The 15,353-nt window shown below is 51.7% G+C and overlaps 2 protein-coding genes across 2 annotated transcripts; both read left to right on the top strand.

Moving 5' to 3' along the window:
• Window positions 1–568: 568 nt before the first annotated feature.
• Window positions 569–2,208, top strand: LOC122384419 (glycine-rich cell wall structural protein 2-like). The gene is made up of 2 exons (XM_043371804.1): window positions 569–637; window positions 1,041–2,208. Exons 1-2 carry the CDS (start codon window positions 632–634, stop codon window positions 1,902–1,904), a joined length of 870 nt encoding a protein of 289 aa, XP_043227739.1. The 5' UTR covers window positions 569–631; the 3' UTR covers window positions 1,905–2,208.
• Window positions 2,209–11,192: 8,984 nt separating this feature from the next.
• LOC122384412 (glycine-rich protein DOT1-like) lies at window positions 11,193–14,347 on the top strand. The gene is made up of 2 exons (XM_043371799.1): window positions 11,193–11,344; window positions 12,003–14,347. The coding sequence occupies exons 1-2, from the start codon at window positions 11,339–11,341 to the stop codon at window positions 12,885–12,887; spliced, it is 891 nt and encodes a 296-aa protein (XP_043227734.1). The 5' UTR covers window positions 11,193–11,338; the 3' UTR covers window positions 12,888–14,347.
• Window positions 14,348–15,353: the final 1,006 nt, after the last annotated feature.

The raw sequence follows: 15,353 nt of genomic DNA, 5'->3' as shown, positions 1-15,353 counted from the left end.
CTCTGGTCTCGGTCGGGGTTTGGTCTCACTCGGCTCTGGTCTCGGTCGGATTTTCGGTAGCCTCTGGTCTCAGTCGGGTCGTTTCCAAGGCCTCAGTGTCTATAGGTCGAGCTTTGGTCTCGTTCGAAGTTGGTCTTGGTAACGGTAAGCTCTGTAGTCTCGGTAGCCTCTATTCTCGGTCGGCATGGGTCCAAGGCCTCTGTCTGTAGGTCGGGCTTTGGTTTGGTTCGCTGCTGGTCTCGTGGTCTCGGTATCGGTAAGCTCCGTAGTCTCGGTAGCCTCTGGTCTCGGTCAATGTCTCATATCGGCAAGCTCTGTTCTCTAAAGTCTCATTTGCCTCGGGTATCGATCGGTCGAGCCAGGTCTCGGTATCGGTAAGCTCCGTAGCCGCGGTAGCTTCGGGTCTGGTTCGATGTTGGTCGCAGTATCGGTAAGCTCCGTAGTCTCGGTAGCCTCGTGTCTCGGTCGGGCCGGGTCCGAGGCCTCTCAGAGATGCTGGCCGAGCTGCAACTGAGCCGGCCTAACCGGAACCGCGCGAAAGCCGCCGGCCCGGCCGCCATATAAGAGGTACGGCCGCGGATCGGGTAGTCATTCAGGACACGGAGCGCCCCGGCCGCGCACAACAGGAATCATGAAGGTACGCCGGCAGTGCAGCAGTGGTCCCGGCTGGTGCCCAGTGCGCCCGCCGCGTGTGTGTGTGTGTGTGTGCTGACTGTGGGAGTATCGATCGCTGGCAAAAACTCACCCGGACACAAGGCTCGAAAGGAAGGATATGTTGGTCGCTGAAGTGGACTGCCTAACATTTAATTGACCAGCTAAAATAGATCCATCGCACTTTAATACACCATTTAAGTGCGTTCAAACTTAGTTCAAACTTTAATTTACCATAATTGCTCTTAGAGTCGAACTATCACTGATATAGTACCAGTTTTTTTCTTTTTTAAGTGTTGTACCAATTTCGGCTGTCGTGCCTCCCACGGCACCTATTTCGGTAGCTCCCTTGTATGGCGGCCCGGCTGACTGACCTCTGCGCTCGGCAGATATTGGCGTTATTGGCGGTGGTCGCTCTGGTGCGGGCCGATGGCGGCTCCCATGGCGCCGTTCACGACGGCTTCCACGGGGACGACGACTTCGGCGACTCCTACACCAGCTACGAGGGCCAGCAGGGCTTCGTCGGCGGCGCCGGACGCCATGGCGGCGGCGGCGGCGCCGGCAGCTTCGTGAGCGGCGGCGGCGGGTTCGGCGGCGGTGGCTACGCCCAGGACCCGTACCAGGGCGGCGGCGGCGGCGGCTACGTCGCTGACCAGTACCAGACCGGCCACGACGTCGGCTACGCCTCTGGACCGTACTACGAGGAGGGTGGCCACGACGTCGGCTACCGGCACGGCGGCCACCAGTTCGAGTACGTCTCGGCCGTGGGCGCCGGCGGCGGCAAAGGCAAGGGCAAGGGAGGCGGCGGCGGCTACGGCGGCGGCTACGGCTACGAGTACCCCGTCGAGATCCCGCTCTACCGCAAGGTGAACGGCAAGGGCAAGGGCAAGGGCAAAGGCAAGGGCTCCGGCCACGGCCTGTCCAGCTACCTGCCCAAGTTCCCCGTTCTGAAGAGCGAGGTGCTTTACTATCCCATCAACATTCCCATCTACTCGCTCTTCGGCAAGGGCAAGGGCAAAGGCAAGGGCAAGGGAGGCTCCGGCGGCAAGAAGAAGATCGTCAAGTACACGGAGTACTATGACGGCGGCTATGGCGGCGGCTACGGCCACAGTGCGGGCGGATACGGCGGCCAGAGCGCGGGCTATGCAGCCCCCGCTGGAGGCTACGGGGCCCCCGCTGGAGGCTACGGAGACGACTACGGGTACGCGCAGACCGGCGGCTACGGCGGTGGCTACTCGCAAGACGGCTACTAGAAGCTGCCCGCCGGCCATCAGTCTATTTACCGGCGACGCGCAGTCTTCCTGGCATGGCCAATCAAAACGGGTCCCTCCGATCGCCGCGCGCGCTCGGAGAGACCCGAACTCATTGTTATGCTCGTAAGTACAATGTACTTCGGTAGGCACTTGTACTTGTTGATTCCAATGTGATATTGGTGATTTCTTGCGGCCTAGGCTCTATCACAGTTAATGCTCATGCGCCAATCTTGCGTAGTTTTTTTCTATGAAGTGTAGCGAAAGTCTATTTAAATGGATTGCAAGTCAGCATCTTCATGCCTCCTAAAAGGATCCTTAAAGTCTTTCTTCACACGATCAGCTCTTAAAGACTGAACGATTATCCGTTAAACCATAGCTCTGACCACAGATGTATCTTCCCTCTAAAACTTCTTTACGGCATTTCTTTTATCTTACTCCGCTGCAGTATAATTATTCACTTTTGATCGTAGGTCGGTAACGCCAATTAAAAGGAAGCAAAAAGCCGATGTCAGGTTCGCGATGTTAGTTGATCTAGAAGAAGTCATGCGCGGCATACCCATTGCGGTTCTTGTCAGCCACACCCGCGTGGCATTCACGATTGGTTCCTGTCGTTGATGTGCTGAGAAAATTTGCCTGTTATGTAAAACCTGTACCTATACTGTTTCATTCAGTTCAGCTTCATCCTTCTTATTCTCTTCTTTGATTTTTTCGTATCTTCTTTCTCTTCTAACCTATCAGTATTTTCAGTTCTCTCTCTCTCTCTCTCTCTCTCTCTCTCTCTCTCTCTCTCTCTCTCTCTCTCTCTCTCTCTCTCTCTCTCTCTCTCTCTCTCTCTCTCTCTCTCTTTCTCTTTCTCTCTCTCTCTCTCTCTCTCTTTCTTTCTCTCTCTCTCTCTCTCTTTCTTTCTCTCTCTCTCTCTCTCTCTCTCTCTCTCTCTCTCTCTCTCTCTCTCTCTCTCTCTCTCTCTCTCTCTCTCTCTCTCTCTCTCTCTCTCTCCTTTTTCCTGTCTCTCTTTTTCTGAACACCTCTTCCAGTCTTCAGACAAATCTACCTCTTTTTACCACTTTGTATCCCATTCCCTTGATTTTCATCCACATTGCTTATTTCCTTCACCCCTGGCAAAACTCAGGATCAATCATGAAAAGTGCATCGTTTACCTAGCTATCATTCACAAAACGATAATCGTTTTCAGCACATGAAATGCATGCTACATTCGCGTTATGCATAACGGAATTACATTAGTTTGCGTTTGCTGTCATACTTATCTTGCCTCAACTTGAACTGTTTCAGCAGACTCTCCGATAACTGCCCTACTCATTTGAAATATTTATTTGAAGTGTTCGATATGATGTGAATTGTTGGATGAGTGTGTCTCTCAGTTGTGTATGTGAGTGCTAATGAAATACAGAAAAATGTACGAGAACATGTCTTTCACGCCGTGAATATTTACTTTGACGCCTTTCCGGCTAGTGTTTTAAGAGCGGCACTGCCGTTCTTATAAGCGTAATTGTTAAGTGCTTTAAGCGTTCTCCCCTGAAAGAACACCACATGGATATGGTTAATTTAGAATATTGCACATGATGCCATTCCCACACTCAGTTGCTTACTTCTTTCCACGCCAGCATGTAACAAATAAAAGCAGCGAACAGCGCATCTTAGAGGCTAACGAACGGTCACTCTTGGCAAACAAGATAAAATTACGCCGTTATGACGTACATATTTTCCGAAAGTGTGCTAGTTCCGGATGAGTTCAGTAGGTCACATACCGGTTCTTACACAAATGAAAATCCGCCTGTCCGTTGGAATCATCGCCGGAACAACCTGATCTTCCGCTTAGCATTTCTGGTTGGTTGAGTGCGAGCGGTTTCTGAGATGGCCCGCTTTCGAACCGGTCGCGGCAGAGAAGCGTGCCGGCGCCCGTGCTGCAGCTGACCAGTGTGCAGAGTCGGCGGCCCGAGTCCTCGTTACCAGCGGAACAGGTTCATCACCCCCTGTCCCCCCCCCACCTCTGACCTCCTCACCTCTGACCCGGGCAGCCGAGACAACAACAGAGACGACGGTGACCTCACTCAGTTCAGATTGCACTGCAGTTCACAAGGCAACCGGTTATAACGTTACACGAATTGGATTCCGCGACCTTTGTTCTGCAGGTGTTTTTGATAAACCTATTTTGACATTATTGGATTAGAGGCTATTCAGGGCTCAGCTAAAAGACGGTCAACGAACGCGTGGCAAATGCGTCCAACCTATTGTCAAAAGGGTCGACTAAATTTTAACAGGTATATGCGCTTTCCGGCTACCATATATGTTCTTTAGTCGCTTGGGTTAAGTTTCCGTTTATACTAAAAAAATCACTTATGATATAACGCAACGTTCAGACTCGCTTGACGTCAATGCATGCATATAAAGGGAATAGTTCACTTTCCTGAAATTAGTTTTTGCATTGGATTTTTTTTCTTGCTCAAAATAATTCGCAAATAAAATAAAACGTTTTTGTAAAAAAAATTAGTCGCAGCTCCAGCTACTAAACTGCTGTTCCAGTTCAAAAACCCATGTCAAAAGTGAACTACTTCCTTTAAATGCGCCCACTTTTGTATTTACATGACGGTATTTATACCGGTACCCTTGATTTAATAAATGTGTTTGCTTTTAAATGACACGGCAGTGAATGTAGGTATGTCGGGCGACAGGGCTCTATGACGTGGACAGAATATATATTCCCGACCGGGGCTGGGAAAATGCGTTTTATTCACCGAGGTTTTTGTGCGGAGGACCGAGTGCCGGTAGGCACGAGGTCCGTAGCCAAAAACCGAGGTGAATAAAACTGCATTTTCACAGCCCAAGGTTGGGAAGAGATTTACCACATGCCGTACCGGCGCAACAGTTAATATCATATTCATTTGATATTTTACACTTTAATCTTAATATTGTGTTAATATTATATTAGTACAATGTTCATATTTGAAGTCACCGTGATTATTTTTTGTGTTTTGGGCTGCGAGCCTGCGTTGAGTATGAAAGATGAAATTCCTACTTCCCCTTATTTAGGGTTTGAAAAAGCTGAGGATGAAGATGGTGAAGCGCCAGAAGTTAGAATAAAGATATGGAGTCCAGCAGGAGTGAGGAAACCGTGAGGAAAGCTGAAAATTGGGTGAAACGCTGAATCAAACGCGTCTTGGATCCCAGCTGGAACAATATCAAATGTTTCATTGTGGCACGTTAAGATGCTTCATGCATTTAAATTGTTCGTTTTTGCGTGCATTATGTAGAAATAATGATTATTCCGGCCATGTTCCGCAGCAATAAATACATTGGCATTGGAACGATAACCTTGTTTAGTTGAATTACGTTGACAGCAAAAGTAAGTAAACACGCAGTCAGTTACTTTTGCTGTTGCTGTTAGTGAACACACAATCCGTAAATATCTTCTTTGAAATTGGTTCTTCCGCTCAGAATATTCAGTAAAATTTTGTCTGGGAAAATCAAAAAGCCCTAGGGCCGAATCGTTTCCCAAATACCTTCAACATTAGCCGAGGCGGGCCGAAGCCATTTCCCAAATGCACGTGCTAATGTTAAAGGGATATCTCGGCATGTGGTAAACAGTTAACACCAACATGCAGTGTCATTCCGAGCTTCACTCCTCTGATCAACTTCTAGAGCGTATACCTAAGGAACAATCCATCCGCTTCAGCCTCATGCCTCATCCCTGGGACGGCGGTCAGGTATTGTATACGTAGGTACGTACATTCGCGTTTTGTATGCTATATTTTTTGTAGAATAATACTTATTTAATGCGACTAGAAGATGATAACGGAACTACATATTCAGCTAGCAGAAATAGAAACTACCGAACTAGGAAACTAATGAAACAATGTAATCCGGAACTGCAAAATTAGACTTGAGAACTCAAGTCTAATTTTGCAGTAACTCCTAACTTTAGGAGCTAGGATAGATGACACACACTAAATGGTTAGATGGACCTACCAAAATCATAAAATTACCGATTTGGTGTAGGGAGGCATTTCAATCTTTATGCCTTATGGTGCTGTTTTTCATCAACTCTTGTCTCTCATTAGTCATTAATAAGTACGCTATCAAATGGAAATCTAATAAAACTATTTATTTGGTCGTTCCTCTATTTTATCTTATTTTTGTTCTTCAGGTATTGGCAGATGGTAAAATGCTCCATGCTTTTAGTCGGCCTAACTATTTGGTTCGGTCTTGGCTTCCCAATGATGTAAACACCATAGGAGCGGATGCACCACGCGCAGCAGCAGTCACTCAGGATCTCACGATGCGTCCCCAGCCAGCTATCACCAGGTGTCACCAATCAGGTATCACCAGTTCGGCACCAGCACGCGACACCAGACGTTGCATCAGGCTTACCGTTGCTCGGCCGCCGCGGTCGGTGTCGAACCGCACGTGCGTGGCAGCGTGGTGCCCGCCAGCCGGCCGGGCCGGTTGGCTGTCGTCCTGTAGCGCCGGTCCGGCCTGGTCCGGCCCGGATTACAGCCGTGCTCGCCGGCACAGTCTACCCTCCCCGGCGGCCGGCAGGCGGCCGCGGCTACTGCCGGCCGTCACAGCGCGGAGCAACCGGTCGGCCGCAGGGGCCGGATCGGCACGTGCATAATGTATTTGTTACGGACAATGTGTGGAATCGGGTATTCTATAGAATGCATAAGTGTTCTGTAAAATGCCTGGTCTTTCAGGCATTCTAAAGAATGACCAGTTATTCTGTAGAAATGCTTAATCATTTATAGGTGCTATAGAATGCCCGATTCCACACTTGCCTGTAACTTACATATACACATAACATATAATTAATGACATGCCGGTTGGAAGCCGAAACACTTTTCCAAGGTAGGTAGGACAAAGCCTGTATGAAAAATTGGTGGAGTGGGCAGAATATTTCCCGGTACCTAGTTGTGAGCGAGCTTCGAGTTCGACGGAAGATCGACAAGATAACATTTTTAGTGTTCCCGTTTTGTTTTCGACCTCTCAATATGAGACATGAAAACATGTTATACCAAAGGCTCTGTTTCAAAAGACAAAACAGCTTAGAACAAGGCCATACAAGGGCACTAATGCACTGGACATTGGCGAAGCTTACACTCCAGAGCGTTTTGCACGTTGTTTCAAATAGTGATTTGCCGTGCAGGGGTCTAGCAAAATCGAACCTGTGACCTCATCAAGGGGGCTATAGGTCCAAATTTTTTACTCCAGAAGATGTCAAATAGATGGGGGATCAGACACTAAAAGTTTCGCTCTCCTAAGCGTTCGGGAGCTATCGTGAATATTCGCCAGGAGGGAGCGAAAAACGCCCCGGGCCCGCGAGGGTTAATAGAAATAAATAAGGGTGCGCAAACGTATACAGGGGAGAGTGGGGTAAATTGGCCGGTTAGGTAAATTGGCCGCCCTCATCTTTGCGATAAGGTGAACTTCAATAAAGTAGGTATAATGTGTACGCATAAAGCAGGTTTGGTACGATCTTGCTTGCAAAAAGCTGATTTTTTATTCGTTGTAAAAACTGTACATCATGGATCCATTAATTGTTAACATAATACGGCACTGTGGTGCAATGTGTTGTAATAGCTATGCCATACTTACGAACAATTTCATATTTTTATGAATGGGTACAATTTTACTAACAAAATTATTCAGAATATTAATGCGGGTTTATTTGTTCTGGGCGAGCGGCCAGCTGGATAACGTCGACAGTTCTGCCCAGAGTCGGAGTCGGAGTCGGAGTCAGAGTCGCCAAAATTTTACTGACTCCGACTACGGAGACGGAGTTAACGCTGCATGGCTCAACGTCATGCACTGGACCTGTTCGATTGACGATACTGCGCTCGAAATTAGCTTTTGTCCTAGGTTATTTTGCTGTTTTGGACGACGTTTTTAAAGAAAGAATCAGAATTCCCCAGAGCCTGCTTTTTAATTCTGCATGTAATTTTTGATACATATTTGCAACACAAAGCCTTGGGACGCTCAAGGGATCGTTTCAGGCAAGATAAAAACATCTCCATTATGAACCTCAACATCATGATATGGCTTTTAAAAGAACTGTCCGGAGTCGGAGTCGAAGTTGGAGTCGGAGTCAGAGTCGATTTTGGAAGCCGGAGTCGGAGTCGGAGTAGGAGTCACCCTAAAATCCATCGACTCCGCAGCCCTGCTCTTAGCTATGTGAAGCCAAACACCGAAGGTATTTTAACAAGGCCACTTTCCCTATTTTAATTCGCGCGTATCAGTTATTGGCTAAGATAACATTGAGACCTATCTAATTACATGAAATGATCGATTTCTAGGCTGCTGACGAAAATGACAAAATATCTCGGACCAGACGTGAGTCCTCGTACATACACTGGTCAAACAGCCCCATCTCACAGGCCAAAAGGCCCCGTTAACTATCTGACTGGCTTGCAGATCTTTGTAAATCACAAATTTATCACTCAATTTGCCATATTAATTTTGTTTTCCCGGAAAGTACAGCAAATGCAAAACCTGCAAACGTTGAAAAAGCGGGAAAATAAGTCATTTTTTTTTAGGATACATGATCAAAAACGGCCAATTACCCCGCACTTCCTTACGGTGCACATAGCAGATACGCATAGTTAAATACACAGCCAACGAATTATAAACAAACTGAAAAAACTTACTCGACTTGCTAATGCTAGAGCCCATGAAGAGGCAACCTCTGCACTGCATGTGGACGGCACCGTTGTAGAGCTGGGCGCACGTTCGAGCTGTGTAGCGGCACAGCCTACCTCCCAGGCCGTTAGCCCTGCCGAACAGCACCGCGTATGCTGCAGGGCTCCCATGCCATGGGAGCCGGCCAACCGACGTACGACGGAAGCCAATGAACACATTAGTCATTACACATTATCGGAGATAGCGAACATACCACGGGAGCCGGCCTCAGGACATCGTGGGAGCCGATCAGGACAAAACAGGAAGCAGCATGCGTGTCCCGCGGGTACGCTTGTAAAGGAACAGAATCAGAAACGGTTCGTGCTATTATCTTTCTTGGTCAATGGTCATGTTCATGTCTTTGACTGTAACTCAGTCATGTCTTTATCTTTTCTCTGTAACTGGGTCATGTCTTTGTCTGTATAAACCGATGTCCATTTTTACGTCCGCTGGTGTCTGTCTACCTTTGTGTGTGACTAAGTAGGGCTCGGTCTGTGTGAATCACTGGAGGTAGGGGTGGGAAACAGTATGTGTCACTAGCAGGGGCGGATCCAGGAAAACTCCAAGGGGAGGGTCATGAATCGAAGTGGTGCCCCTACCTATACCCAAAATTAAAAACTCAACGGATTTCGTCCACTTCATTTTGGTGGTGCCCCCATTTTCAGTTTTTTATTTTTGTTTTTTTTTATTTTTAGTCAGTATCTTAACTCTTAGCCACAACCACATTTACCAATTGTAAGCAAGTATATATGAATGTGCTATGTGTATATATGTTGTGGACGCTGAGTAGTGAGTACTTACCAGGAACGTTATCAGGTAAGCAAATCGTTGTCAGTCCGACGAACTTGACCCTGGCGTCTAAAGGGTCTGTCCTTGACACTTCAGGCTTGTCAGGGGCACCAAAGTCCTTCCAGGGACACCACAAACCTGTCAGGGGCACCTACGGCCTTGTAGGGGCGCCACAGGCCCGCCAGGGGCACCACAGGCCTGCCATGAAGCAGGGGCACCACAGGTCTAGCAAGTACACACGACAGGCCTGTCAGGGGCACAACGGGCCTGTTGGGCCCATGAGCACCCCTAGGGGCAGGGGCACCACAGTCCTTCCAGGGGCACCGCAGGCCTGTGAGGGGCACCAGCGGCCTAGCAGGGGCACCAGTCAACACAGGCCTGCCAGGGGCACCACAGACCTGCCAGGGGCACCAGAGGCCTGCCAGGAGCACCACCGACCTCGCAGGGGTAACTTGGGCCTGTCAGGGCCCAGGGGCGTCGAGAGGCACTTCAGGCTTTTCAGGGGCACCATAGTCCTCTCCGGGCGCAGGGGTAGCAGGGGCACCAGAGGCCTGCCAGGGGCACTACAGGCCTAGCAAGGGCACCACTGGTCTATCAGGGGCACCACGAGCCTGTCATAGCCAGGCATCTCAGGCTTGTCAAGGCCCAGGGGCACCACAGGTCTGTGAGGGGCACCAGCGACCTAGCAGGGGCACCCGTCAACACAGGTCTGCCAGGGGCGCCACAGACCTGCCAGGGGCACCACAGACCTGCCAGGGGCACCAGAGGTCTGCCAGGGGCACCACCGGCCTCGCAGGGGCACCTTGGGCCTGCCGAGGGGCACTTCAGACTTTTCAGGGACACTAGTCCTCTCCGGGCGCAGTGGTACCAGCGGCTTAGCAAGGGCACCAGAGGCCTGCCAGGGGCACCAGCGGCCTAGCAAGGGCACCAGAGGCCTGCCAGGGGCACCACAGGCCTAACAAGGGCACCACGGGCCTGTCAGAGGCACCTTAGGCTTGTCAGGGCCCAGGGACACCACAGTCCTTCCAAGGGCACCGCAAGCCTGTCAGGGGCACCAGAGGCCTGCCAGGGGCACCACAGGCCTAGCAAGGGCACCACTGGCCTGTCAGGGGCACCTCAGGCTTGTCAGGGCCCATGGGGCACCACAGTCCTTCCAGGGGTATTACAAGCCTGTCAGGGGCACCAGAGGCCTAGCAAGGGCACCACAGGCCTGCCATGGACACCACAGGCCTGCCAGGGGCACCACCAGCCTTGCAGGGGCGCCTCAGGCCTGTCAGGGGCACCACGTGCCTGCCGGGGACACTTCAGGCTTGTCAAGGGCGTTACAGTCCTGTCAGGGCCCAGGGGCACCAGGCCCGTGGTGTCCCTGCTAGGCCTGTGGTGCCCCTGGCGGTCCTGTGGTGCCCCTGTCAGGACTGTGATACCCCTGATAGGCCGGTGGTGCCCCTGGCAGGTCTTTGGGCCCCCGGGCCTCAAGGGGGGGGGGGCCATGACCCATGTGACCCCCCCCCCCCCTTGGATCCGCCCCTGGTCACTAGGCCGGCATGTGTCACTGGGGGTAGGGGCTGACCCACTGGCGGCTCGTGTGTCACTGGGGGCAGGGGGCTGACCCGCCGCCGGCCCGTGTGTCACTGGGGGCAGGGGGGTGAGCCGCTCTCGGCTCGTGTCCCCGTGGCGGCGCGCGCGGTTACTGGGTCAGCGTGCCGGGCTGTGGGGTCTGGTTCCGCCGTTCTCTGCTGCCGGTGCGGCGGACAAGCCACCGGTACGTCCGCGCCGCGCCGCGCCGGGCCGGGCCGGTTCGAGGCGACACGCGGGAAAGCGCGGCCCCGCGGCGCGCCGTCTGTATAAAGCAGACCGGCGCCGCCCGGTCAGGTCACAGTCGAGCAGAGCGCGAGCGCACGAACCGGACCGGCGCGCCACTCAGTGCAACATCAACGACGAGCCCCAACCAAAACGTCATGAGGGTGAGTGCCGAGACGCGGCGGCCGCCGGATGTGAGGACAGGACACTCCTCTCAGCGGGAGACGGAGGATCAGTGAAAAAGAAACAGAAGGAGTGAAAAATACATGTCTTCTGTGCTGGAACACCGGATAAATGCCTAGCGCCATTTAACTTTACAATAGCTAACTTTAAGAATATTTGAAAATTGTTTTGTGTTCTTAGCTAGAATAATAACATAAGAATTCAATTCAAGAGCTAGGTGATTGAATTGAGAGATCCGCCTTGGTGCTAAGCTGCTTTAAAAGTTCAGTGAAACAACTAAACCAGAGTTGAGAGCCAGTTGTTTGTTCCTTGAGTACTTTTTTGCATAGCCGAATCGTTAAATTGTTCGTTCTCCCTCATTCTAGAAGAGTTCACACTTGTTTGTCACCTCATTCATCTCCGTAACTGTCTCTATACCTATTTCTGTGACCATCGCCCTCGTCTCCGTCTCCATTTTCATCTCCGTTCCCGTCTACATTTTCACTTCTGCTTTCATCTCCGACCAATGCTTGCCTTTTTACCTCCATCTCCGTATCGCATTCGCGACAGATTCCTTCCAGCCTCCCCAGCAATTCCTTTCTGTCTTCGGCCTGTCTGTCTATTCCTGTGCCCGACTGACGTCCCTGCGTCGGTCTGCAGGTGACGCCGGTGCTGCTGTCAGCGCTGTTGGCGCTGGTGGCCGCAGAGGGCGGCTTCCAGCCGGTGGCGGCGCCGGCCGGTGCCGCGCTGCCCGCCGAGGCGCGCGACTCCTCCCCCGTGGCCGAGGCCGACTCGAGTGGCGAGCACGTCTCGTTCAGCGAGCCGCCCGCCGAGGCGGAGGCGCGCGACTCGGGCGTCGGACTCGGCGGCCACGGCGGCCACGCGGCCGGCGGCGGCTACGGGCCGGCGCTCGACTCCTACAGCAGCTACGGCGGCGGCGGCGGCGGCTATGACGCCGGATATGGCGGCGGTTATGACGCCGGCTACGGCGGTGGCTATGATGCCGGGTACGGCGGCGGCTATGATGCCGGGTACGGCGGTCAGGGCTACGTCCAGCAGGGCGGCTACGCCGGCGGCTACGGCGACTACGCCCACGGCGGCGGCTACGGCGGCTACGAGGAGGTAGTTGTCGAGGAGAAGCCCTGGTACGAGAAGTACATCAACCGTTACAAGTTCCCCATCTTCATTCCCAAGTTCAACTTTGTGACGGTGGACAGCAGCATTCTGGACCGGATCCCCCCGGCCAAGGGCGGCGGCAAGGGCAAGGGCGGCGGCTTCGGCAGTGGCATCAGCAACTATTTCAAGGGCTTCTTCGGAGGTGGGAAGGGCAAGGGCAAGGGCAAGGGCGGCAAGGACGAAACGATCATCGTCAACCACCACCACTACTATGACGAGGGATACGGGCACGGCCAGAAGGGCTATGCCCCGCCCGTGCCGGCCTCCTCCTACGGCGCTCCCCCCGCCGCCGGCTACGGCGCGCCCCTCGACCCCGGCTACGGCGCCCCGGCGGCCGACTACGGCGCGCCCGCCCCCGTCTACCGCTGAAAGTGCCCTCATATGAAACCGGAGTGTGTGCGCAGTGAGAAACCGCGATTGCCAGGGATCCCTTAGTAATTTATTGTTGTTATTTTGTTTAGGTCGCTCAGCGTCTTCCCTGGATTGCTCAAACGTTGTATGCGTGTTTGTTTGTGTATGTGTGCAGGGAAAGAAGCGGCCGTCGTTGTTTTGTTTTGAACGGTTCGCAACTTTCCAGCTTCAATAACCTGCAAAAACGCCTGACCTCGTACGTTCTGAACGCAGCTGGAATATCGCCCTGGATAGGTTTGTATGGCTCTAAAGGCCCCGCATACCAGTGAGCTGTGCCCTTCCCGATCTAGTCTCCCATGGCCGAATGTCATCAGTTATTTAGAAAGGTTTCTCTGTCCTTCACTGCCATTACTTTCCTAATTTGCCGTTTACAATTGTTCGGCTTCTAATGATAGTTATCTCGCGGTCAATTTTAGAATCATATAGGTACTCTATACAGGTAGCCTGAAAATAGCCTGCTACTCTTCCTTCACAGTACTATAAAGCTCAGAGACTAAAAAGTAAGAGTCAGTTAAAATATCCGCAACGTAAGCCTTCATCACCCATCCCGCCACGGTATTTCAACACAAGTGTTGTTATAAAACTCTCCTAAAACAAGTTTGTTTTAGGAGAGTGTCCTACTTCTACGGGCTCAACTATCTCAGATACCTATATTTTACGAGGCTGGAAGAACTTGGAACTTTGCCGGATCTATTTACATATGTCAGTGCTCTTCAAATCGCAGATATTTTATTATTTTTTCATGACATTTACGGATCTAGGTACTCCATTCTCATTTTTAAAGCGCAATAACCGTATTATATTGATGATTATTCTTCTGCGATGCCCAGAAACATTTCTTAAATGCTACACTTTCACTTCTAACGTGAAACTCTACGAATTGTTATTGCTTCGTTTCTGGAAATTACTTGAAATACTCACTGGTTAGTGTCAAGTACTTAAAATAGTAAATCAAATTATGATCGATGAAAATTATGATCATATTCCAATAATTGGCAATGTTTGCAAAACATCTCGCGTCACTTCCGTTTGTAAACTTTACGACATTCTGTTCCATGTTCTGCTGTTTTTCAAGTCGCTTGAGCGATTGGACCCGTTTGTCTTTCCTCCATTCCGAATTGTTACGAAAAACAAATATAGGCACTCTTTTGTAAAAAACGAGCAATTCTAGCTGGTACAATAATGCTACTTTGGTCGACTCATAGTTACAATTTTATGAATCATTAACTTTCTGTTACTACTTGAAGTGATCCGCCGCCTATGCCTGTCACAACCGATGCCACATGCCTTCCAGAACTGAAGTGGTAACAGTGTGCGTTTTATGAATGTTGGAATGTTGTTACGTGTGAAGGAGAATGTCGGCGCGAAATAGCGCTTATACCGCTGAGATTGTAAATACACATCAATATGAGCAAACAGCTGACTCGCGTTTGGGACGGTGCTGGTGGGTGTTCTAGAAAAAAATGTGGGAGAATACGTCGTAAACGATAGGAGTGGTAACCTCGCTCGATCAGACTCGGCCCTCTTATGGACGCTCCCATGGAGAGTAGCGCGAACCGCTCTATCATCGGAGCCCCGGTCGGCACCTCGGGCGGGCCACGCGCCTCAGAAAGCTCGGTTTACAATCCAGCGCCTCGGGTGTCTCAGGTCAGCCACGCGTCTCGGGTGACACGGGTCAGCACGTGCCGCGCAGACACGCGCCGGTGAGCCGGGTGAGTCGGCGCTGCGACCTGGCCGGGTCGGGGACGGCCGGGACCGCTGACCTGCCGACCGGTCCCGGCCAGAGAGGAGGGCCCCGCTCGGCCGCAGGACCGGACCGGCCGGACGCGCTGCTTTCCTGTGCGCTGCAATCCGCGGAGCCGGATCACAAGACTGCGGAAGGAGGCAGCCGGAAACTGACGAAACGGGGTCAGCGGGCCTCTGCAACCGGCCGGACGGGCGCGGAGGTGAGGGGACCGGATCGTCCGGCAGCACGCTCTCCGCCAGTCCCACCAGTTTCACAACGGCGCGACCGTGTCGTCCTCCGCGCGGGTCCGGTTGTGAAGTCGGACCGGTGGCAGCTGCAGAGCCTGCTGCTCCAGAGGCTGCGCTCTCGGGGAAAGTCGCCAACGAGACGGAAATAGGACGAACATGACGCATGAGCATCCGGATCCGGTCTCAGCGAGTCTCAGTGCATGATTGGTAAGATCTGAATAACTCAAGCACGTATCTCGTTTGTCGTTAGAGGCGGAGAAACGAGTAGACTGTTATCAATGCCATTGCAAAACAACTCCTCTTGTGAGAGGTCTTTCGCAAGCCATCGATGGCTTCCACGACATTTGTAAAATACTGCGCATTTGTCTGAGAGATTCAAATTCTCTATGGTGAGCTCCACTTATCTATCTATTTTGGTATGGTTGAATATTGGTTGAATGTTGTTTTGTA

This window comes from Amphibalanus amphitrite, unplaced genomic scaffold (assembly GCF_019059575.1).
Source record: "Amphibalanus amphitrite isolate SeventyFive unplaced genomic scaffold, NRLGWU_Aamphi_draft 000014F_arrow, whole genome shotgun sequence".
NCBI classification, from domain to species: domain Eukaryota; kingdom Metazoa; phylum Arthropoda; class Thecostraca; order Balanomorpha; family Balanidae; genus Amphibalanus; species Amphibalanus amphitrite.
Note: the sequence above shows the minus strand (reverse complement) of the source record. Positions and strands in the feature narration are given on the sequence as shown.